The sequence below is a fragment of the Eretmochelys imbricata genome, chromosome 7 (assembly GCF_965152235.1).
Source record: "Eretmochelys imbricata isolate rEreImb1 chromosome 7, rEreImb1.hap1, whole genome shotgun sequence".
NCBI lineage: Eukaryota > Metazoa > Chordata > Testudines > Cheloniidae > Eretmochelys > Eretmochelys imbricata.
In genome coordinates, this window is record NC_135578.1 from 20480389 (window position 1) to 20503258 (window position 22870).

General features: G+C 44.1%; 1 protein-coding gene across 1 annotated transcript in view; it reads left to right on the plus strand.

Annotated features, from left to right (window-relative positions):
* The window catches only part of GRIP2 (glutamate receptor interacting protein 2), a 142758-nt gene that overhangs the window by 104370 nt on the left and 15518 nt on the right, over window positions 1-22870 (plus strand). Inside the window, exons 16-20 of the mRNA XM_077821466.1 lie at window positions 8412-8478; window positions 9726-9871; window positions 10164-10308; window positions 15567-15706; window positions 19263-19439. Of these exons, the coding sequence (XP_077677592.1) occupies window positions 8412-8478; window positions 9726-9871; window positions 10164-10308; window positions 15567-15706; window positions 19263-19439 (675 nt within the window). The remainder of the gene's footprint in view (window positions 1-8411; window positions 8479-9725; window positions 9872-10163; window positions 10309-15566; window positions 15707-19262; window positions 19440-22870) is intronic.

The following is a 22870-nucleotide window of genomic DNA, read 5'->3' on the forward strand; positions in this document are numbered from 1 at the left end:
ACTCTTTAAACTGCCAGGCAGAAAATACAGTGAAAATTAAGAAATGGCAGTTGGAGTCACAATTTCATCTTTGTCATTCTCTGTGAAGTTTTAGATCACTTTCCTCTCTACCCACCACTCACCAGATGAACACAACAGTTGCAGACCTTTAGGTACAGAGAAGAGGCATATGCTGGATAGAAGCAGCAAGTCAGAAGAGAAAAACAAAACAAAACCCTCCATCTTGTTCAGTTTCCATCACTGCTTTAGATTCAAACGCCAAAATAAGATTTAGGGATCACCTGTGAAGGCTTTCTCCTTTCAGGGAGGAAAGTGTATCTAGTGCTTAGAGCGGGGAACTGGACATATAGGCTCCTGATTTTTAGTCACATTTCTTACACTGACCCACTGTATGAATTTGGGACAAGACATTTGGGTATAGATTTTAAGGCCATATTGGACCATTGTGATAATCTAATCTGACCATCAGCATAGCACACAGGCCATAGAATTTCACCCAGTAATTCCTGCACCAAGGCTAATAATTTGAATTGTATTATAACATCTAAGTAGAGCTAGTCTGGTGGACTAAATGGGCCAGGGGGGAAGAGTAATTGTCTACACAGAGATGCTCAGGAAAACGAATCTGAATTAACTGCAGTTGTGAATTGAAGTTCCTAGGTTTTGAACACTTTCGTATGTCAGGTCCTTTATTTGCAGGCCTAAACATGAGTCTAATTCTAGGCTCCTCTCTCCGAAAATCGTGGCTTGTTATTAAAGGAAAAAATTAAAAATGATACTTTTTGTTATTTGTTCCGGCTGCCCATTACTTGTATTTTATTCTGATGAGGCACCCAGAGCCGCAGCACAAGGGAGTGTGCACTTGTTTTAAAACAACCATTTTTACGGATCCAAACAGAATACTTTTTTATTTCTCCCTGGTTCAGAGCAGCATGTGGGTTGTGAGGTTTAATTGTTTACAAAGGACTCTGAGGTACTCCGTGTGGTACAGTTGAAAGTAAGTGCAATGTGTGACTGTAGACCCAATAATGTAGAGAACAGGCTCATAATGACCTGTCTACTCGTCCAGACTGCTGGAATGTGCCCCATGAAGCACTCTCCTCTATTTCTGGGTGCATTCTGTTCAAATCACACAACTTTGTTCTAAATCTTTTACGGATTATAATCTATGGCAGTAAGAACTAGTAATGGTTCTTCAAGTGATGGTCCCTTTTATGTATTCCAGACGTGGGTGCGCATGCATGGCATGCAAACTACTAGTTGTGTTTTATTGTGTAGTCAGTATCTGATCTCTTTCAAATAAGTCCTTTGACTGGTTTTAGCCTCAGGAAAATGCTGATTGATTAGAAGAATGATTTTTTTTTTTTACCTATATAAAATGTTTTCCCCCAGTGGCTAGTTGAGTTTTACTGCAGGGTGCATTTTTGTTGTTGCTGTTAAATAGGCATTTAAACTGTCATTCTTCTTAATACAATAACACTTTATATAGTAGGAAGGTAATTGAAAATTAAATAACAAATCTATCCCAGTGCCCCTGGTAAGGTGCCATAGGTAAATCTCTGTATTATTCCCATTTGCAGATGATGGAGGCAGAATTTTGAGATGAAGATTAAGTGACTTGATCAAGGTTACTATGGGAATCACTCTCCTAACCAGGATTAGAACTCAGTCATGTGCTCAGACAACACCTCTCACATGTACTGGGACCATTTTGGGGGTCTAGGGAGGGGCCCATGACCTATGCCAGCCTGCAATTCATGGTGGTCTTTTCTGTTAACATTGCAGCTTCAGCTAATACGTGGAACTGTTCCACTTTAGCACTTTTACAGAAACAGAATATTCTACCTTGGCCCAGTATCTAAAGATTTTGAAAATAAATAGATACATGGTAGCGTAAATATCCTGCTGGAAGCAATTCTAATTATGAACCTGTCGTTAAAGTTAATGGATGATACAGGGAAAAGCTAGTAGTGGGAACTCTATTTTGACTGCTACTTTATTGTAGTTGATTCAGATTCACCTTTTTTTCCTGCTCCCTTTGCTTAGATATCCCTGGCTTGAAGTTGGTATTTCTCCTCTCCCCCCCCATCCCCCATTATACATGTTTATTCTTAAATGCAGTTTTATGATATTAATGCCATTTCTTTAATTACACATTGGCAAAATGCTGCTTTGTCTCAGTCAATAACAAAAGGTGTTTATAACCGGTGGAAGCGCTGGTGCATGTGAGTTATGTGCTCAGACTCCTTGGAGGGGAATAATTTACCAATACAAATCATTATGCATCCTATTAAAAATACCAAGTGGACGTGTGTTTTGAGCTTCTTCATCCATCATATTGTAAACGCTGAGATCACCAGAATCCCAGCAGACGTGGCGGGGGACTGAAAGCAGTTTATAAACAATAAATAAGGGTTTTGACCATCTCGCATTTTATTACTGCCCACTCACCACAGCCAAACAGCGCTGTCATTTTGAGCTCACTCTTCTTTGTCCTCTTCCAGGGTCACCAGCTGTTGTCTTCCGGAGTCTGCTCTTACCTCCTAGAGTAGCCTTTAAACTATCCCTGTGTGCTGTTAACACACTGAGAAGTGTGTGATGCTTTAAAACGTATGTGGGCCTTGTCCACATGAGAACATTGTATTGTTTTAATTAAACTGGTTTGCCTTGGCATTTGTAAACCGAAACAAGAGTTGTCCACATGAGTGGCCTGCACTGATGGCAATCTTTGTATTTTAGGTATTTATCTGACCCCCATTTCCGTAGTATTTCACACTCTAGTGTATTTATCCTCTCAACACCCCTCTGAAGTAGGCCATGCTATTATTCCCATTTTACAGATGAGGAACTTAAAGCGTACAGTGGCACAGCTGCACTGGTGCGCTTTAGTGAAGACGGTACTATGCCGATGGAAGAGCTTCTCCCATCAGCATAGTTAATCCACCTCCTGAAAGGTGGCAGCTATGTGGACAGGAGAAGCTCTCCCTTTGACACAGCACTGACTACGCAGGGGTTTAGGTTGGTATAACTACGTTGTTCAGGGGGGGAGTTGTCATACCCCTGAGCAACATAGTTCTACCGATATAAGTCTGTAATGTTGTCCTGGCCTGAGGCACAGAGGGATTAAGGCCTTGTCTACACTAGAAAGCTTTCCGCTTTCATTATGCTAGTATAGTGGTCCAGCCTCCCTACTGTGGATGTAGTTGGACTGGTGTAAGGATGGTTTATATGGGAATAGCTATTCCCATCTAGAATGGAGTCCCCTTTATATCTATAGAACTGCACCCATCTTAGGGCTTTTACCTATATAACTATTTCATTTAAAAAAAAAAAAAATCTCACTCCTGACTGAAACAGTTGGTTAAACGTTCAAGTAGGGATCAGGCCTAAGTGACTCGCCAGAGATCACGCGGGAAGTCCCCGGCTAAGGATAGAGTTGAGCCTGGGTCTCCTGCAGGCCTGTCTCCATTACACCTGCGGCCATGGCACGACTGCAGCGCGGTAGCTGTGCCTTTGTAGCACCGTCGTGTAGATGGTTCCTCCGCTGACAGAAGGGGGTTTCCCGTGGATGTAGGTAATCCATCTCTCAAAGAGGCAGAAGAATTCTTCCGTTGACCTAACCATGTCTCAGCTGAGGCTTTGGTCTACCTCACCACGTTGTTCAGGGCACACAGTTTTTCACAGCCCTGAGCAATGTGGCTAGGGTCGATCTAATTTTTAAACGTAAACCAGGCCTGAGTCCCAGCCTAGTGTCCTAGCCACTAGGCCAACTTTGCTTTCTCAACTGACTTGGTGAAATCCAATATAATTTTCTTGCACTGACAAGGCATCAGTTATACAAAAGACCCTTGATGCCACTTTGGCAGTGTAAAGGGGTTTGAAAGTGAATGTGAAGTGAAGTATAAAGGGGCTTAGTGAAAAGAAAAGGAGGACTTGTGGCACCTTCGAGACTAACACATTTATTTGAGCATAAGCTTTCGTGAGCTACAGCTCACTTCATTGGATGTATTCAGTGGAAAATGTGTTAGTCTCGAAGGTGCCACAAGTCCTCCTTTTCTTTTTGCGGATACAGACTAACACGGCTGCTACTCTGAAAAGGGGCTTAGTGTAACTGAGAACCCGGCAAATCTGTATTCAAGGTTTGAGGTAACGAGCCCAGCTCTTCAGTGGACTGCAGTGAATGGGAAGGGCATTGGAGACTTAATTTAGTTAATAAGAGCTATTCTGTGTTAATTAAATACTAAGTGGCTGTTAAACACCTTGAGGGTTTGCTCAGATATAATAGGCTTGTATCTCTTGCCATCATTGGGGCAAAGTGATTATGGCATATTAGATTATATTTAACAAACCTTTCATTTCTATAGCTGTTGCGTCTTATTTAGAATTAATAAGGTTGGTTTTTGTAAAGATTTCCAGTTATGTGCCAAACTGATTATTTATTTAAAATGAATTGGAAGGCCTACCAGTTTGTTAAAATTTAATTTGGTTCCTCTTTAATTATCATTATATAAAATAAAGTAAAAGACTTGTTTGGTTACATCTAAATTAAATATCAGCAAGCGTACGTGAAAAGTGTAATTTAAACTGTTAGTGTAGATCAGTTCCCTTTTAGGAAGCAATACGTTTCAGTAGGCGGATAGACTATCCTATTGTACTGCATACTCTATTCTGGGAGTGGGAAGTGTCTTGCTTCAATCAACAGTGACACCTATTGTTGACAGGTTTCAGGGTAGCAGCCGTGTTAGTCTGTGTTCGCAAAAAGAAAAGGAGTACTTGTGTCACCTTAGAGACTAACCAATTTATTTGAGCATAAGCTTTCGTGAGCTACAGCTATAGAATGATCTAGTCTAGGCTTCTCTTTGAAGGACAGCAGCTATGACAAAATGTTGCAGAGATCATAAGGCAGGGGATGGGGCAAAATGGGAGATGCTGAAGGCACAGTGTGGGGAGGCTTCTATAGCGATTTGTGAATACAGCTGGCACATGCTTGATACCACCAGATAGCTATGTGGTCAGTCCTATCACAGTATTTTTTAAATGTATTTCTAAAGGGAAATGTAATTGATTAAGCTAACCCTCATTTTAGTTGGCTGTATATTGATCAAGACTATGCATCCTCTCCCTTATGATTACATGCAGCAGACACAAGGTGAGGGGTGAAATTGGCTTTATTAAAAACCACGAAAGGATTATAAAAACAGGAATATTTATACAGACCTTGTAACAGAAGGGAAAGCACATGGTATGCACAGGAAAACACCTCAGAAGAAATGTATTCACCCAAAACTCCTATTCATTTATTTGTTGTGTATTGTAGTAGCAGCGAGGCGCCTGAGTCCTGCCCCAGAATCCCATTGTGCTAGGTGCTGTACAAACACAACAAAAGATAATCCCTGCCTCAAAGAGATTGCAGTCTAAGTATAAGACAAGAGACAACAGATGGTATAGATGGAAGCAATGAGACAATATTAGTCCGCATGACAGGCAGAGGTCTCCGCGTGCCAGTCGCCTAGCCATTGGCAAGGTTGTTTTTGTTGTGTGTTTTTTTGTAGGTATTATGGCAGAGAAGAGTGTTAAGGAGGGATTTGAAGGAGAACAATGAGGTGGCTTGTGGAAGCTTATAGGGGCTTCTCCCAATCTTGTGGGGCAGCATGGATGTGAGCCTCTTTGTCAACAGAATCTCCCAAAGACTAGGACCGCCCAGGACATGTTCCCAGGTGTCTGTTCACACAATGGGGCACTTCCAGTGGGAAACCTACTTACAGCACACGTGTCTCCATTTGTTCCCCTGTCCCCAATGGTCAATACACAATGGTGTTTCAGGAGGCTGGTTTGAGGATACTGTTAAAACACCATTAGATCCAGTCTGCATAACAAGATGGAACAAAGTTTTTAATAATGTGCAGTACAACCATGTGATAATTTGGTCCCTTTCATGGTTGGGTTTATAATGGAGGTGGGTCTTTATGCTAGTCAAGATACTAGTTCGTTTTTCCTTCTTGACTCTTTTTCTACCACTCAGTGAATTGGAGCAACCAAACAGCCTCTGGGTTTAGCTTCCGGCTCTAAATGGAACTGGAGAGCACTCAGTCTGCAGATACCAGATGCATGGGATGTGCATCAGCGCCTTGTCAAAGAGGCTGTGAGGACAGCTCTTTTAGGTTCTGTAACACTCACCATAAGCACTCCTACAGCACAGGACTCTCACTTATGTTTAGTTCTCTGCTGTGCTTGAGCATGGATTGGTGACATTTGACACTATTAAATACAGCTGACTGTGCAATCAGGCAGAGAATATCCTTAACAGTGACCTGCAAAGCGTTTTTTATAACAAGCTTCATACTAGCATATGTTTTTAAAACCCACTAATAAATTAAGGCCATAATAAAAAAAGACCAACTTTTCCTGTCTTTGGATTCCTCTGGAATTTCCTTTTTGGCTGCTGTTTTTTTTCTCAGAGCTCATGTAAATTCATTCTTTGTGGAACAGTGACATCACAAATCCTGAACATGTTCATCCCTGGCTGTAAGCTGAGATGCTCATAGGCTTTGAGCTTTCTTTGCCACCATCACTCCCCCTCCCCCCCCCCCCTTGGGAGACAATAGCAACTGTAACCAAGGCAATGTAGCAATGTGTAAGTGCAGAGAGTGTGAAAGAGAGAGAGGAGAATGCTATTTGCATATGTTTTTGGCATGTGAATAGCAGTGAGGTCAGCAGGGGGCAGATCTCCTACCTAGGTTTTTCTGAGTGGGGAAGGGAGCCCACAGCCACTATCTTTAATGTAAATAATCGTGAAAATGCAGGCTTTGACTAAAATAAAGCAGAAGTGGCTCTTCGTGGACCACAAGTCTCATGAGCTAAAATTATCAAACTTGAAAAAGCTTTGCAGATCACCTTTTATGAAGATGTTGGGAGGTAGGTCAGGTCATGGTATGCAGCGAGCTCCCATCTTGTTTCATTTAAATGTTGGCATTTTGGAGTTCAGCTTCTTAGATCGGCCCCCCTGCTCTTCATCCTCGTGCTTTCAGTGGCCCCTCTCAGTCTATAAAAACACCTGGGGTTTGGAGAGCCAGTTGAAATTCTGCTTGTGTGTACTCCCTTTCTGCAGCACCATGGGCAGAATCCTGGCTCCAATGAAGTCAAGGAAGTTTTGCCATTGACGTCAGTGGGGCCAGTATTTCACCCCTCTTATGTTCAAGGTGCTGTAAAATTCAGAAAATGTACAGACAACATGTTAGGCAATTGTCTCCAGCAGATTTAATGAAGTTGAACCATTGGGTGGGGAATTTATGCAGATGCGACGCTGCCTGAATATGAAAAGATTTGCCACTCTTTAATGGCTAAACGATAACTATTAAATTTTTAACAATGCTATGTTGAAATCAGTGGACAAATAAAGACTCTCTGCTAGATCCAGGTTTAAGCACAGAGGCTTTGTGGTTCATAAATTTGAATCAAATGAGACCCAGTGCATAACTGGCTTAACCACCTCAGATGTGGTGGAGAGAGAGAATCATGACCACCTTATGCATTATGCTAGATCTACAGCTTTCTTGCTATCAGCATCTCATGAGCTAAGTGGGATTCAGAGATAAATGTCTTGGTAGAGGGATTGATTCATGGTCGTCACATGTTCTTGTCCTATACAGATCATTGGCCAAATCCTCCACTGCGTCACACCAGTGGGGTTAAATCTGCATCAAGCTCGTGTAACAGAGTGACAAATTAGGCCTGGGCTCAGGCTAATGCCAGAAACACTGAACTCTGAAACTACAAGTTACAGGACACTCTGTACTGGAGGGATTCGGCTCAATGAACGCATATATTAAGAATGGCCACGTTTTTGTGATTTAGAATTCAGAGAAGTAGGGCACATCCAATTTCTTACAGATAATCTAGGGGGAGAAGGACTATTTAACACTTACATGACTGCCAGCTACTAACAAATCGAGCAGATTTCCAGGCTGACTACACGTTTATTCAGAACGCCCAAATAATAATAATGTACAGTGAGATATTCAGGAAACAACTGTTATCTCTCTGTGAGGCTCACTTTGCGTGGCCTTCACACATTTTGGAAGGTGTAGACATCCGTGTTAGACTTGGGCAGATGGAGCTACACAGAGATTAGAAGCCCTTGCTTTGAATCACTTGATTCCACAGTTTCATCACCTTGTTCTGTAATAGGCTAAAAGGAATCAGCTGGCTAATTTAGAGAGGATGCAAAAATTGCTTGGGCCCAACCCTTATTCTTGCAGGTCTGTCTTTTATAAATTCCAAGTGTGAAGCTGCACTTGTGTCAAATTAATGTAAATTTCCCCTCCCTGTAACTCCTTTTTCTCCCCTTGGCTGTCACTCTGATAGATTCCAGAGCCTGAAGTGTGTTTTATATGCATGCATCTCTTTTGCAGCTGCAAGTAGAAAGCCTGGTGAGCCTTTAATTATCTCTGATATCAAGAAGGGGAGCGTAGCTCACAGGTAAGCGCAGCAGTTGACTGTATGACAATATGCAATGCAGTAATTCAATGTAGAGACCTAAGTCACAGTATTTGGTTCTGGAATACATCAAAGTTCAAGGGGAGGTCGGTTACAGAGGTTTGGTTCAGTCCATTATAGAATTTGGGGTTCAAATTCTCTGCTGGGATAACTGCACGGAAGTCAAAGGAATTAAGCCAACAAAGAAGTTAGCTCTGGATCTGGAGCCAAAGCTGTTCAGCTGGCCCCTCTGTGTGTGGATGTTTACCTCCCCTTCTCTCTATTTAAGGGCAATGCATTCAGTACAGGTGGCTCATCAGACCCCTTACATGAAGTGTCATGTCTTGTCAGCCGCTCTGTCCCAGTGTGCAAGTGTCTCCTGCACAGGTGAACAGCGTACAGTGTTCCCTTCCGTAGAGTAAGTGGTTTTATGAGGACACTGACGGAATTTTATATATAAATCTGGGAGTGGGTTATTTCTTGAGAAGACCAGCTGGTTCCAAACTCCTTCCCAGCCTGTCCTGGAAGTGCTCTTCCTTGAGAAGTTTTCATTGTGGATTAATTTGGTCTATGCAAACCATGCAGGGTTCAGTTCTCGAAGGTGTTTGCATGCTGCATTCTGCTGCAGCAAACCGCTGCAGCTTCAATGGAGCACCAATGAAATAAATCCTAGCTACCTCTCAAATGGGACTCTTCCCACTCCTCCACACATCCAGTCACTGCTCGCCGTCTGCCGTCCAATGAACCCGGGGACCCTACTCCTTACCTTGGATGTCTTATGGGGGGAAACAAAGGAGGCCACTAAGGTAGAAGGGTAGCTATTGTGGGGAGAGAGAAGCCGTAGTGCATCTCAACTGGTGTGTAACCTGAACCTTATTAGCTAAGCCTTTATGAACCTGGGCCTGAACACATCTAAACCGAGGCTACCAAAAGGACTAGTGCAGCTTGTGAGATCCCTTTAAAGAGGATTGCTTTCCAGAAAGCACTGAACATCAGGCCCTTACATTGTGCCTCAAATTGGGCACGAGTGGTCTGTTCCAAGCAGGTATGGGGTTGGATGTGAATATTTTTACACCGCTCTAGATTGGCCCAGGTATTGCACCCACACACACTATGGTCCCGATGGGCGTTTCTAGGAGGTCTTGGAGGATAAAAGGCAATATTGTTGCCTTAATTCCTAAAATGAACGAATGGTCAGAAGATCTGAAAGGTTTAACTGAAATGACCATTTGTTGTTCTTTTCCACACAGAACAGGCACCTTGGAGCCGGGGGATAAGCTGTTAGCCATCGATAACATCCGACTCGACAACTGCTCAATGGAGGATGCAGTGCAGATTCTGAGGCAGTGTGAAGACCTAGTCAAATTGAAGATTAGGAAGGATGAAGATAACTCTGGTATAGAAATCCTGATGCAAAGCACTGTCTGACCATATTAATAACATTTGCCCAGACATAATGCGAAAGAACAAAGATGAGGCTGGCAGTCAGTCTGCTGACCACTTTCCAGTTGATTATAGAGCATCTTTTTTCCCCTCCTTCTTCTTTTAAATGTGGCATGGAAGGTTTAAATCCTATTCATCCTGTGCACAGCAGGAGACTTCAGGATTTCGCTTCTGAATGTTCTGAGTTTTCCTCATGGCTTATTTATTTTTAAAATACTTTCCAGCATCCCTGTTTCCCATTTCAGATGAGCAAGAGACAACCGGTGCTATTATCTACACTGTAGAACTAAAGAGGTACGGCGGCCCTCTGGGAATAACGATCTCCGGAACAGAGGAACCTTTCGATCCGATCATCATTTCAGGCCTGACCAAACGAGGGCTGGCTGAAAGGTGAGGTGTAAAGCAAAGACAACCCTGGCCTGCTGATAGTGGGGGGACACAACCCTGGAATAGCTGAGTCATGCCCCCCTCTCCAACAGTCCCCCTTTCTGGAAAGGAGCGGCCCCTCCCCATAGCTCCCAGCTGTTCTTCCTGCCTCTCCCAACACTGTTAAAGCAGCTGCCTCTCCTTGCCTCTTGCAGCTCAGCTGCCCCGCAGGGAGGGGGCCTGGCTGCACCATGTGACTGAGCAATCTGGAGGGGCAGGTGGGCCCACATGTCCCTCCCGAGGAACCCCAGCAGGGTGGAGGTTTACGGTGAAACTGGAGGGGGTCACGATGTATTGCAAAATTTAGAAAGAAGCAAAGGAAGGGATGTTTCTTTGGTCTAATGTGCTCTGAATGAGTGTCTAGTACACAGAGTCCCCAGGCCTAGCTTTGCAGAGGAAAGGTGCTATAGAGGTGCAAAGTATTATCATACCTACGTACATGTAATGCTCTCCACTCATGCCTCTGAGGGCCCCACACAGTGCTCACCTGGCAACCAGCCAGAGCATCATCCCTGAAATCCCGGCTGTGGTTCCATTTTAGTTCCACCTCCGCTTCTATTAGGAGTCTGCGCCGTCAGCTCGGGCTACCACCACCTCATCTAATCTGGGGAGCTGTTTCTGGAGATTCTGCCTAAACACAAGTGAGTGTGAAACCAGCACTCCCTGCTGCTAGTGCCACCTGCTGAAGCTACAAATCCCAGAAGCCTTTACCACTGTCCCTGCTAGATTTCCATTATTTTGGTTCAAATGCTGGATCCAAGTGTGAACGGATCTGCTCATTTTGTTGCTGTTTAGATCTAGATTTGGACAGCATTACAGTAGGTGTACTCTGAGACAATGTAAATACGGCTGTTATTTTGGTTCTAACAACCAATAAGATGGAGGGGAGGGAGGACGACCTAAATAATTGGGGGGTTTCGAGGCTGCTCAGAATATAAACTGTTCCTTATGTAAATTTAAGGTGGAGTTGAATCACACTTTGTGTCTTAATTTCTTCTTTTTATGTTGGCGCATAGGTAAGCATCTTGCTGACTACTTTCTGTAGGATTGCAGAGCCCTCTTCTGCACGAAGGGTAGAGCTGCAGCAAGCATCAAAACATGTCTCTTAAGGCTCCTAAGTTAGGGAGGTGCTAGAGGCTGGCATAATTCAAAACCGTGCACCCCAGATCTGAACTTGGTTCATCTTTCTTTCTGTGCTGGATTCTCTCCTGCAGCTGGGTTTTTAGAGGAAATCTGCACATAAATTCTCCACTTGCCTCTGACGTTCATTTTCACTTGGCAGGTACCAGCTAAATGTTTCCAACACTGTGCTTCATTTTGTACAGAAGGCAGATCAATTGTGTGCTCTGGGAAAGAAGGAGAGAGAGAGAGATGTGGAATTAAATTGCAATATCCAAAGGCTTTATCTATCTCTTGATTTAATTTGTTTTATTTTAGGATTTTATGCAGCCGCCTGTCATCGTAGTAGCTGTGCGTCTTCCATGTAAAATGAGGATCAGTAGCAAAGTCCTCAGTGGACCTGGTGGACTCTAGCATTTTTCTCCTTTTTCAGGCGAAAAACTCTGCATTGTTTTTGGAAGCTAGACCGTTCTGCACAGCATAAAGTAGTGTTGGTATGAGAAGGTGGAATACTGTTGGGATCAGCACACAGTGATCTTATACCCATCATGCTTTCTATTCCCTTGTACAGCATTCTTGGCTGTTCCCCTCTTTCCTCGGAGATGTGCACAGCTGGTTGGTCAAGAACTGTATGAGTCACAGGGCAGGCAAGGGCTGCAGTGATATTGAATTCTGATTGGTGCTGGCACAGAGCAAGAAATAAAACCTTTGAGGGGAGCAGTGGAGTCGTTTAGTGTGTGTACTGTAGCAGTCTAACGAAGAAATGCCTGTCCATAGCAGCAACATAGATATAAAATAGAAAAGTCACAGCAGGGACTTCTCTGTGTAACCTTGGCTTCCTTTCAGGAATGATTGGGATGAAGTCTGTCAGGAGGGTAGGGTGAATATTGTTCTAAGATGCTGTTCCCAAAACGATAGAGGGGCTAGGAAGTTAGGAGCGGGGGTGGGGGTGGAGGCATTGCCAGTTCACATCTCGGGGGGGCTGGCAGGGAGAAGGAGGATGGGAACAGCTAATCCCGAGCATCTTGTTCTGTCCCCTCTCCCAGCAGCCAGCAATCCTCCTTCCCTTCCGCCTTAGCACGATGCCTCTTGGAAATGAGGCGGGCCCCCAGAGCCGAACCGGGTCCCTATGTCTACACCATCGGCTTCTAGAGAATTCAGAGCTAAACCCAATCCCAAGCCTATGTACAGCTTTTGCAGGAGCACAGCATGCTGCTCAGGAGACATCACAATGTGCAGTGGATGTGTTTCCTATTATCACAATGGAGACGTTCTGGCTGATTCGCCCCGTAGTGGGACTGCAGCTGCTACTGATTTCTGGATAATGGGGAAGGCAGAGTGTCCTCCAGGATCTGCCACGTGTATGTCATACTGGGCGACCAACTGTCTGGCTGGGCTTAGAAGGCTCCGATTCAAGTGACTAGTTTTATGTCAACCTTGAGTATTTTTATGTTGCAAACATCTGATCTGGTGTAAACCTACAGAGGAGGATTCAGGTTAACGGGGTCATTGTGAAGCAACAGCTGTCTCCCACCATTAATCCTTATGCTCATTTGCACAGCTGCACTACCCAAGGGCAACCACAATCTGTGGGAATGCAAAGCTTTCTCCCCACCCCTAAACTCACATACTGGTGAACGCTTATGTCAGGTCAGCACTGCTTGGGTGAGATCCTGGCCAGGGTTTAAATCGGTCACCAGGAAGTGTCGTGTGTCTCACTGCCTGAATTTTCAGGTTTGGATGGGCTCTTTGAATACGCTCCGGTGGAGTGCAAAACTGCCTTGCCTCAGATCCACATCAGACCCCTGCTGGAGCCAGGACCCTATCACTGCAAACCAATCCTTTGTGTCTTGGTTCTGGCAGAAGATGTGTCTATCGTGTTGTCAGCAGAAACTCTTTAGACTGTTTTGCACTGGAGCAGCATTAAAGGAAAGGGTAGCATGATTCAAAATAAATAGGGAGGTATGAGACAGGTATCGGGACCTACGTGCTCTCTGGTTAACAAGGGGTTAACTCCAGCTCAGCTTCCCTCTCCCTTGCAGAAGTGTTTATGGCACAGGCTAGATCAGTGACTGCTTAGGAGGAAAGCCTTTGGTTCGGTCTGTCTCCATACCCAGGATAGTCTGAGTGGCTTGGTTTACTTTTCCTAATACTTGAGGAAAAGACCTTGCTAACTGTGACTTTTTTTTCTTCCTTCTGCTGAGTCATTTAACCAATTTACACACAGTTACGTTACTCAGGTTATTTCTAGCTAGGCTGCTTTATGGTGTGGGACGGAGGGGAGAATTTGGTCCCATTCCTGGTTCAGTGATTGATTTCATTGCTAGGAGAGGTTGTTTCTAAGTGTTAGAACTACTGTAGCAAGTTAAGCATCTTCTGTAATGTGCTACCATTTAAAATATTTTTTAAAAAAAATTCAGCTGTGTAGATGAAACTTTAAGGCAGATACTCCAGATCCAGTTTGAATCGATAATTTACTTGAATGACTTCAATTTTTCCCTAGGGGTTTTTCAGTGGAAATTGAGTGGAACTACAGGGACATCTAGTGGCCAGTTAGAGAAATAGTGTACTTCAGCTGAAAAATCTTACCAAAAATATGGCTTAATTTTGCAACTTTGCAACTGTAAAATAGATTTTTAAAACTGACAGGTGGTGGTTTTCGACTTTCATTTGTCTTCGCTGTAACAGCATGTGATTTTAAAGGAGTAGATAAGTATCTGCTTTTGTCAGTAGCTGGCAAAGTGCAAAAAGCTTGTATTTAGAGGAACTGCAGTCAAATGTAATTTACTAAATGAATGAAAGTGACCTAGCTGAGAACTCCAGTTCTGATAGAAAGGTGTGATGTTCCAGACTTGCACTCTTTCTGATTCAGTCATGAGTTTCCCATGATATAGCCAAAACTTGTGGAACTTCTGGGGAAAGAAGCTTCTCCTTTTGACTTTTATCATTAGGGAGCATTAACATTGGTACCATAAGTAAGATCCAACAAGCACCTAGATCTTCCCTCCCAGTTGCCAGTCGTTGGGGTGAGTCTATTGTTGCATTTCCAGGTTACCAGAGCTGCCAGCCAGCACAACAATCTGTGGCAGATGCGAAGTGAATGTGTGTCACTGTTGTAGATTAGTAATGCAATAATTGAGCAATAAAGAGTGAAACTTGGCATGATTCAATGTTGATTATACGATGTGGAAGCAATAAGCTGAAGCCAACTGTAGCCATTCCTCAAGTCTGAAAACTTGGATCGCAGAAGTTAACCATGGAAAAACTTTTAGGGCTGTAACCAAATGTCTTCTAGTAGAAGCTCGGCAGTGTGGTCCTCACTCATCTAAGTACATGTGCATAAGTCCTTTTTGCTTAGTCACCTGCTTTGCTGAATCAAGGCTGGTAACTCAGCGAGCCAAGCAAAACAGTTTGCATATATGTTGGTTTGAATTTTTAAAGTAATTTACGTTGTCTTTGGTTTTGCCCCCTCCTGTGTTCTTTCCATGAATGTGGAAACAAATGTTAAAGTTGCATGCATGAGTATTCACAGAAATCTCACACTGGAATCGTTGTGTGCTTTTCATATACATTTGACTTAGTTATAGGAGCTGCCAATTTTAAAAAGCTGAACTTCATTTGCACTCTTACAGATTCACAGCTATTATGGTGACTGGGACATTATATAGAGAGATTCCTAGTGATGTTTGATTTAGTATTCTGCTGCCATCCATAATATGATAAAAAGAAAGGAGGACTTGTGGCACCTTAGAGACTAACCAATTTATTTGAGCATAAGCTTTTGTGAGCTACAGCTCACTTCATCGGATGCATCCGATGAAGTGAGCTGTAGCTCACAAAAGCTTATGCTCAAATAAATTGGTTAGTCTCTAAGGTGCCACAAGTCCTCCTTTCTTTTTGCAAATACAGACTAACATGGCTGCTACTCTGAAACCATAATATGATAGACACTCCTCCACATGTACAAGAAGACCCTATCCCTGCTCTTCTAAAGTACTGAAGGCTAGTTCGCCATTATTTTAAAGCAATCTGTTAACGGCCCTTATATTAGGGAAGACAGCAGCCTTCCTCAAAGTTTCTAACTTTGTGTCTTTCCTCTTTAGGACTGGAGCAATCCATGTGGGAGACCGGATATTAGCTATTAATAATGTGAGTCTCAAGGGCAAACCACTCAGTGAAGCCATCCACCTACTCCAAATGGCTGGAGAGACTGTAACGCTGAAGATCAAGAAACAAACCGAAAGTAAGGGCAGAAGCCTTTGCAACCTTTTTGTCCAAAGTCTACAGCTACAGTAGAAATGAGGTTGGCCTCATGGTGTAGCAGGTAGTGTTCTGCAATGCTATAGGAGAATCTGGATTTAATTCCTCACCCTGGTGTTCTGCTACCTGGCTGTCTAGGGGTAAAATATGCTGCAGAGCCCATATATCCAGATCTGAAAAGGAAGGCCTGGGGGGAAATCTGGGGGGAAATCATGACTAAAAGTAAAATATTTATTTAAAAAAAAATTATATATAAAGGGACACAATCAGCAATAATAATCGCATCTCGGTCTGCAAATGTGTAACTTGCTGCCATTCCAAGTAACACCTAAATTGACTAGAGGTGGAAAGAGATTAGATGGAAAATGTATAATTAGTTAAAATGTACTTTTCGAGACAGCACTTTGTGTGTCAGTGGTTTCACAGGTTTCCCCATCTGTGTGCATGTCTCGCACAGCAAAAGGGAGGGCGGAGAGAAATCTTTTTAAAATAAAAAATATGATTTTTATAAAGCTACAAAAATTATCTGGTGTAGTTCCTGGAAAAACTACCTTTAACTCTTCCTTTTGAAACAGACTCGGTTTCACACTGGTTGTTATCCTTTTAAAAACCTCGCCTAGCTTGTGGTCCTAAGATCTTCAAAGCTCCCTTCTTTTTATATTCAAATTCCGCACCCCACCCCCCACCTACTTACCTCTGTGTAGCTTTGAAGTCATTCCACTCTGATGTAGCATCAAAGAAGGAGGAGGCGTATCTAGGACAGACAGGTCATTTTTAAAATTGATTATCTTGTCCCTGCTAAAAAAATATTAATCTGGGTAAGTTTTAAAAGTATTTTCTTCTCCAGGGCCCCTGCCAAATGCAAACCACACGAAACTCCTCCCATCAATTTCCAAAAAGATTGTGACCAGTCTCTAATCCCTCCTTCCCCTTCCCACATTATGTATTGCCTTTTTATTGTGCCTTTGCACTTTCTAGGGCTGGCAGGGGCCAGATATGGAAGTGCTGTGGGAGAGACAGTTTCTTCCTGTTCTACTTAATAGCAGGAAACACCAGAAACTCTTGCAGGAAAGCCTATTCCAGTCTAGATTTGAAAGTCCAGGAGGTTTGACAAAATAATAATAGTACCTTGCTCTTACTTAGCTCTTCTCTGTAGATTTTAAAGTGCTTTACAAAGGAGATCAGTATCATCATTCCCATTTTACAGATGGGAAAACTGAGGCATAGGGACAGCTGTGGCTTTTCCAAGGTCAGCCTGCAAAATAGTGGCAGATCTGGGAATTTAATCCAGGTGTCCCAAGTCCCAGTCCAGCATCAATCTGCTAGGCCAAACTTCTAGGGCCTTCTCCAAAACAAACCTTTTGCCCATGATGCTCTGTAGGTGCTTTCTCTGTAGGTCACTGAAATAGTTGAAGAAATGCCAAATTGTGATCAGAAAAGTGGCTTCACATTAACCATTCTAAGTATAAAGGCTGTGTAATTGAAATCTCAAGGTAATCTTAGGTTAATCATAGCAAGCAATCCTTTTATTGCTTGGGATGCAGGGATTTTTAAGGCTAATAAACTTTGCTTGGCAAAATAGTCCTCTGTCCTCATTCGACAGACAGTGCTGATGCACTGAGGGTAAAATGTTGGGGATGGAAGGCAAAGGTGGTGCAGCCAAACAAGCTGAGATGTTCAGTAAAGTTAAATCATGACACAAAGAAACTGATTCCATCAGTAGCTTCTGCTAAAAAGAGGGAATAATCTAATGGTAATAGGGCCTGTTATCTCTAAAATAATATAAAGAGAGGGGCCTGCCTGAGCTGTGACATTCAGATCCTGATCCAAGTTACAATTTCCTCAAGCCCTCTCCTCTGAGGGGGAATGGTTCATTTGAATTTAAATAAACTCATATTCACCTTCCAACATGTTATTACTTTAACCAGATGGCTTAGGTTCCTGTCCACATTGCGTTTGTATCCCCATGGGATAACCTTGCTAAAATGGTTTCAAACACAGTGAAGCCACCCGTTGTGTCCAAATCGCAGATCACATGCTAGACCACTGTTCAAACACAGTTTGGGTCCTGTCCATGCTGGCAAACCATGTTAGAAACTGTTTGCACTGAAGCTGTGTCTAATCTAAGTAACGTGGGGGTAAGGAAGAAGTCCCTGAGCCCTTCCAGATAGGGAATATTCTTATCTGAGGTGAATCTGATCAGTGATGATGTGTGCAGAAAGCCTCCAGAACAGGGGTGGGCAAACTTTTTGGCCCAGGGGCCACATGTGGGTAGGGAAATTGTATGCAGGGCCATGAAAGTAGGGCTGGGGCAGGGGGTTGGGGTGCAGGACGGAGTGCAGGGTATGGGAGGGGGTGCACTGTGCAGGAAGGAGCTCAGGGCAAGGGTTGTGGGGTACAGGAGGGGGCTCAGGGCAGGGGATTGGGGTGCAGCAGGGGGCTCAGGGCAGGGGGTTGTGGTGTGGGGTGCAGGAGTGGTTCGGGGTGCAGGCTCTGGTCCGGCACAGCTTACCTTGAGCAGCTCCGCGTGGCAGTGGTGAGCAGCGGGGCTAAGGCAGGCTCCCTGCCTTCCCTAGCCCCATGCCACTCGCAGAAGTGGCCAGCATGTCCGGCAGTGGCTCCTGGGGTGGGGTGGGGCAGGCGGCTCCACCGCGCACTGCCCTCACTTGTGGGTACCACCCCTGAAGCTCCCATTGGCCGCAGTTTCCCATTCCCAGCCAATGGGAGCTGTAGGGGGTGGTGCCAGCAGGCAAGGGCAAGGCACAGAGCCCTCTGCCTCCCTTCCCCCAGGGGCCACAGGGATGTGGTGTCGGCCGCTTCTGGAAGCGGTGCAGGGCCAGGGCAAGCAGGGAGCCTGCCTTAGCCCCCTGCTGCACCATGGGGCTGGCAATCCCTCGGGCCAGATTGAAAGCCCTGATGGGTTGGATCTGGCCTGCGAGCCATAGTTTGCCGTCCCCTGCTCCAAAAGGAGGAAGGGGTGGATTTGGGGATTTAGTGTAGCTCTCAAGTCTCTGCATTCTGGAATTAAAAAAAAAAATCCCAGTGATTAGTTTATTATGTACAACATGTATATGAGTACATGCACAACATAAAAAGATGGCCAGTTGTTTAGGGCTCTGTGAGAGCAGTCATTGTAAGGCCATATGTATGGAGACATTCTAACTGTCCAATAGTAGTCTCCCTTTTCAGATACAGATGTTCCAAAGAGCTTTCTCAGAAGATTTGCAGGGCCAAAAATCTACTCTTAATACCAGTTGACCACCTGGTGGTGAAGTTTAGTGTGTTTTAGCAAAATATAAAGGTTGCAGTTAAGAGTGATGGTTCCTTTCATAGGAAGCCTGTTTTTCCAAGAAGTGGATATTTCTGCTCTGGCTTGCTCAAATATCTGAGCATACACCTCTCTCTGACGTTTGCCCACCACCTTTGTATATATGTTTATCTGAGCAGGTCTTCAGTTTCTGACGGTCTTTGTCAAGTAACATGCGTCCCACCTATACTCAATAAAATGCCTAAGAACAAGTGACATGTTTTGGTTCCAGGGTCTTATCCCAAGAAGTCGGGGAGTATGAATGAAGTGAGTGACCCAGAAGATGAACTGACTGACTCTCAGAAAACTAGCAAACTCTCCGAGATTTACTCCACCACCATCCCCAGCGTGGACAGCGCTATGGAATCCTGGGATGGTTCGGGCATTGACGCAGGCTATGGAAGCCAAGGTGAGTCTGGGTCTCTTTACTGTAGATGTGGGAGCCAAACTGGATATAATGAGAGCTGCCCCAAACTCAGACTGAGCCTGACCCTCTTGCATGATTTCCTGGCTGCAGTGGGGCACTGAATTGCTGAAATACCATGGACAGCATTGTTCTTGTGGTATTTTCAGCCTGATGTAAAGCAAGATTTTCAGGACAATTCTGAGCAGAGGCTGAAGAGCCACCAACATTTGGGTACTTATCCGAGCAAGTTCTTGCTGCCATTTCTAGTTCTACTATTGTTGTTTTGCACGTATGGTGCCTTTAGCCTGAGAATCTCAAAGCCCTTTACAAAGATAGATAAATATTATCCCTGTTTTATAGATGGGGAAAACTGAGGCCAGTAGAGGTTCTGACTTGCTCAGGATCACACAGTGGGTCAATGACAGAGTGGGGGATAGAACTCAAGTCTGTTGACACCCAACCACTTTCTTTAGCTTCTGGATTATGCCACTTTAAATAGCTTTTGCACCTGATGCTTGGGGTTTTTTTCATCCATTCAAAATATTATCTGTTTTAGCCAGTAGCATGGAAGGTTGCTTGAAATATATAAGCCCTTTGTGTAATTAGTAGCACTTGGGTTCACCACGCACTGAATACCTTGTTCAATGAAGTATGAATATTGCTTCGGATCTTTCTAACCTCTGCAGATATGTCACTTTATATCTGCATTAGGGATAATGAAACCAATAAATTAGAATCTCTCCCTAATCACTGGGGGAAAGGACTTAATGAAACCATTGCATAACAGCAAAAGATGCTGCAGAGTAAAGCAATACAGTTGGCTCTCACAAACACGAAAGGAGAGACTCACTATCTAGAGGAGATGGAGCCATAGGCAAAAAGCAGCTTGGCTAAAAGGGATTTTCTTGTATTTTCTGTTTATTGCATTACGCTTCATCGCATTATACCGACACTGGCTGAAGTGAGTGTGGAATGGACAGAAGGTTGCTAAGAAGTAGACTCAACTGTCTGGCGGGCGGAAGCATTGAGTAGCAATAGTGAAGAACCTGTCCTCAGCCACTGCAGGGCCAGAAGTGTTGCTGATGCCATGGTGTGTGTGGGTAGGGTTAACAGGGCTGGTTGTGAAGACCATTCAGCAAAATAAGAGCACAGGATCAGATTAAATAAATGTACCTCGTGTTCCATTTGTACCTACCATTCACACCTGTTAACTCAACAAAATAGCTCTGTCGTATGAAGGATTTGGGTGAGGCTCCTTGCACTAGACTGTGTCATGAACATACCACCAGGGGGCTCCAGTGCAGTAGGATTTTTATGTTGGATTTCCCAGGAGAAAAGCCTGAGAAACACTTGTGCTTATGGGACTGAATGGAAGGAGAGAGCTCAGGAACACCCAGGTTGACAGCTAGATATATTGCTGTATTCTGGCCCTAATGCACCGCGGGGGAATTTGACTCGTAGCACCATAGAGGTTTGGGCAAAGCGACCATGATGTTCTCCTGACCCAGGAAATGGCTGATGCTCTCAGCTTTTGTGAGCTGCTGGCAAGTATTTTCTGGGGCACTCTCTCCGGAACATTTTAACCTTTAAGCACAGAGAACACTCGGCTAAGGAAAATAATGGATCTTGGCATTTTCACAGGAATTACTGGCATTGTCCGTCGGCATTTCCATTGCTCTTGGCTGTCCAGGAGGTCAAATCTCCTTTAATTATGTGTTGCTCCGCTACCTCTTCCTGTTGATTTGGCAAAGCCTGTATGGCAGCGTGCAACTTTTCTTGGAAAGGCTGCTAGAGTTTCTCTGAAAAACACACTGAATAGGCCGGGGAGTGAGGAAGGTGGGGAGGGGTTGCAAGTGAGTTTATTTCCTTTGCCGACAGCACCTAAATTACCAATGAATGCTCTGTTTGGAAAAGTTGCTGTCTATGCTGCTTCATCCCCCTGAGACCTACAGTTTCTTGCTGCTCCAGGGCGATCAAATCTTTGTATCTCAAATGGCTTGGTACGTGAAGAATTATTCTTCGTGTAAGGAATAGGGGAAGCTTGTATATTTCCATCTTTACTATGTGAAGGGGAAGGAGGAGTTAATCGTATATAGGATCAGTGGGGCTTTAATCATAGAATCATAGAATATCAGGGTTGGAAGGGACCTCAGGAGGTCATCTAGTCCAACCCCCTGCTCAAAGCAGGACCAATCCCCAATTTTTGCCCCAGATCCCTAAATGGCCCTCTACAAGGATTGAACTCACAAACCCTGGGCTCAAGCCACTGAGCTATGTGCACATAGGGGCTATACTGCTTTGTACTAGCTATGAACCAGTTTCTCTTGCTGCTCTTTGGGCACACATGTATATTTTAGTTAGATACACTTCTTCATGTCTCCTCCAGATAAATTGCAGTCCCTGAGCCTGTAGTGAACTGTTCACAGGCACAGGGTTCTGTATTGGGGCACTCCTTGCCGGATCAAGGTCTAAGGGTATGTCCAAACTACAGCTTCTATAGCAGCATAGCTCTGGCGGTGCAGCTGTGCCACTGTAGTGCCATAAAAGTAGATGTTTCCTACATGGACAGAAGAGGTTTTTCCATTGAGGTAGTTAATCTACCTCTCTGAGAGGCAGTAGCTAGGTCTACAGAAGAGTTCTTCCATCTGTGGTGCTCCTCAGGGGTAGGAAGCACCTCACCATCACCTGCCTTGAGCATGAAACTGTCTTGTCTGTGCCTGCTGTGGACCAGCTTCCTGAAACCAACAGCCTCGGGCAGCACAAGCTCTGCCTGCCAGGCTGTCTGCAGGTAGCAATAGGTGCACTCCAACTCCCGACTATTCCGAGCATTCCCTGCAGAGTCCAGCCCCTCCTCTGTCCATGGACACTCACAGAACGATCAAGCCCACAGTATGCACCAGCTTGAAGGACTCAACTCCAGAGCATCACTTGGCTTAACACCACAGCACTTAGATATGTTTAAAGTGAAAACAAGAATACGTTTTATTGTCAAAGACCAGAGATTCAGGTATAGTGAGTAAAGAATATTGGAAACAAATGGTTATATATCAAACAAAATCAATACACACTTTTTTGAGACTAAACTTTAACTGACAAGTTACTCTCTTGTCTAAAGAAGCTTATCTCACCCAAAGCTCTCTCCAGAGTTTTCAGCAAGCCTGGCTGAGAACCCATGAAGCAAAATCGCTGTCCTTTTTCCCCCCTCAGTGAAGGGTGCCATGGTGTCCTGTTTGCCTCCCAAAATACAGTAGAGCAAACCTTTGATATGTATCCCAATAGAAGGGGGTTCTCTCCCATACCCCTGCTGATTTTCTCTCCTCATTAGTTTCTTTCTGAAGACCCCACAATCTTTCATTTGCCTTCAGTTCAGACTGGTGATAGGAGACCTATTGTGAATGAGGCAATGCTCCATTTACATGTAAATATGTAAATGA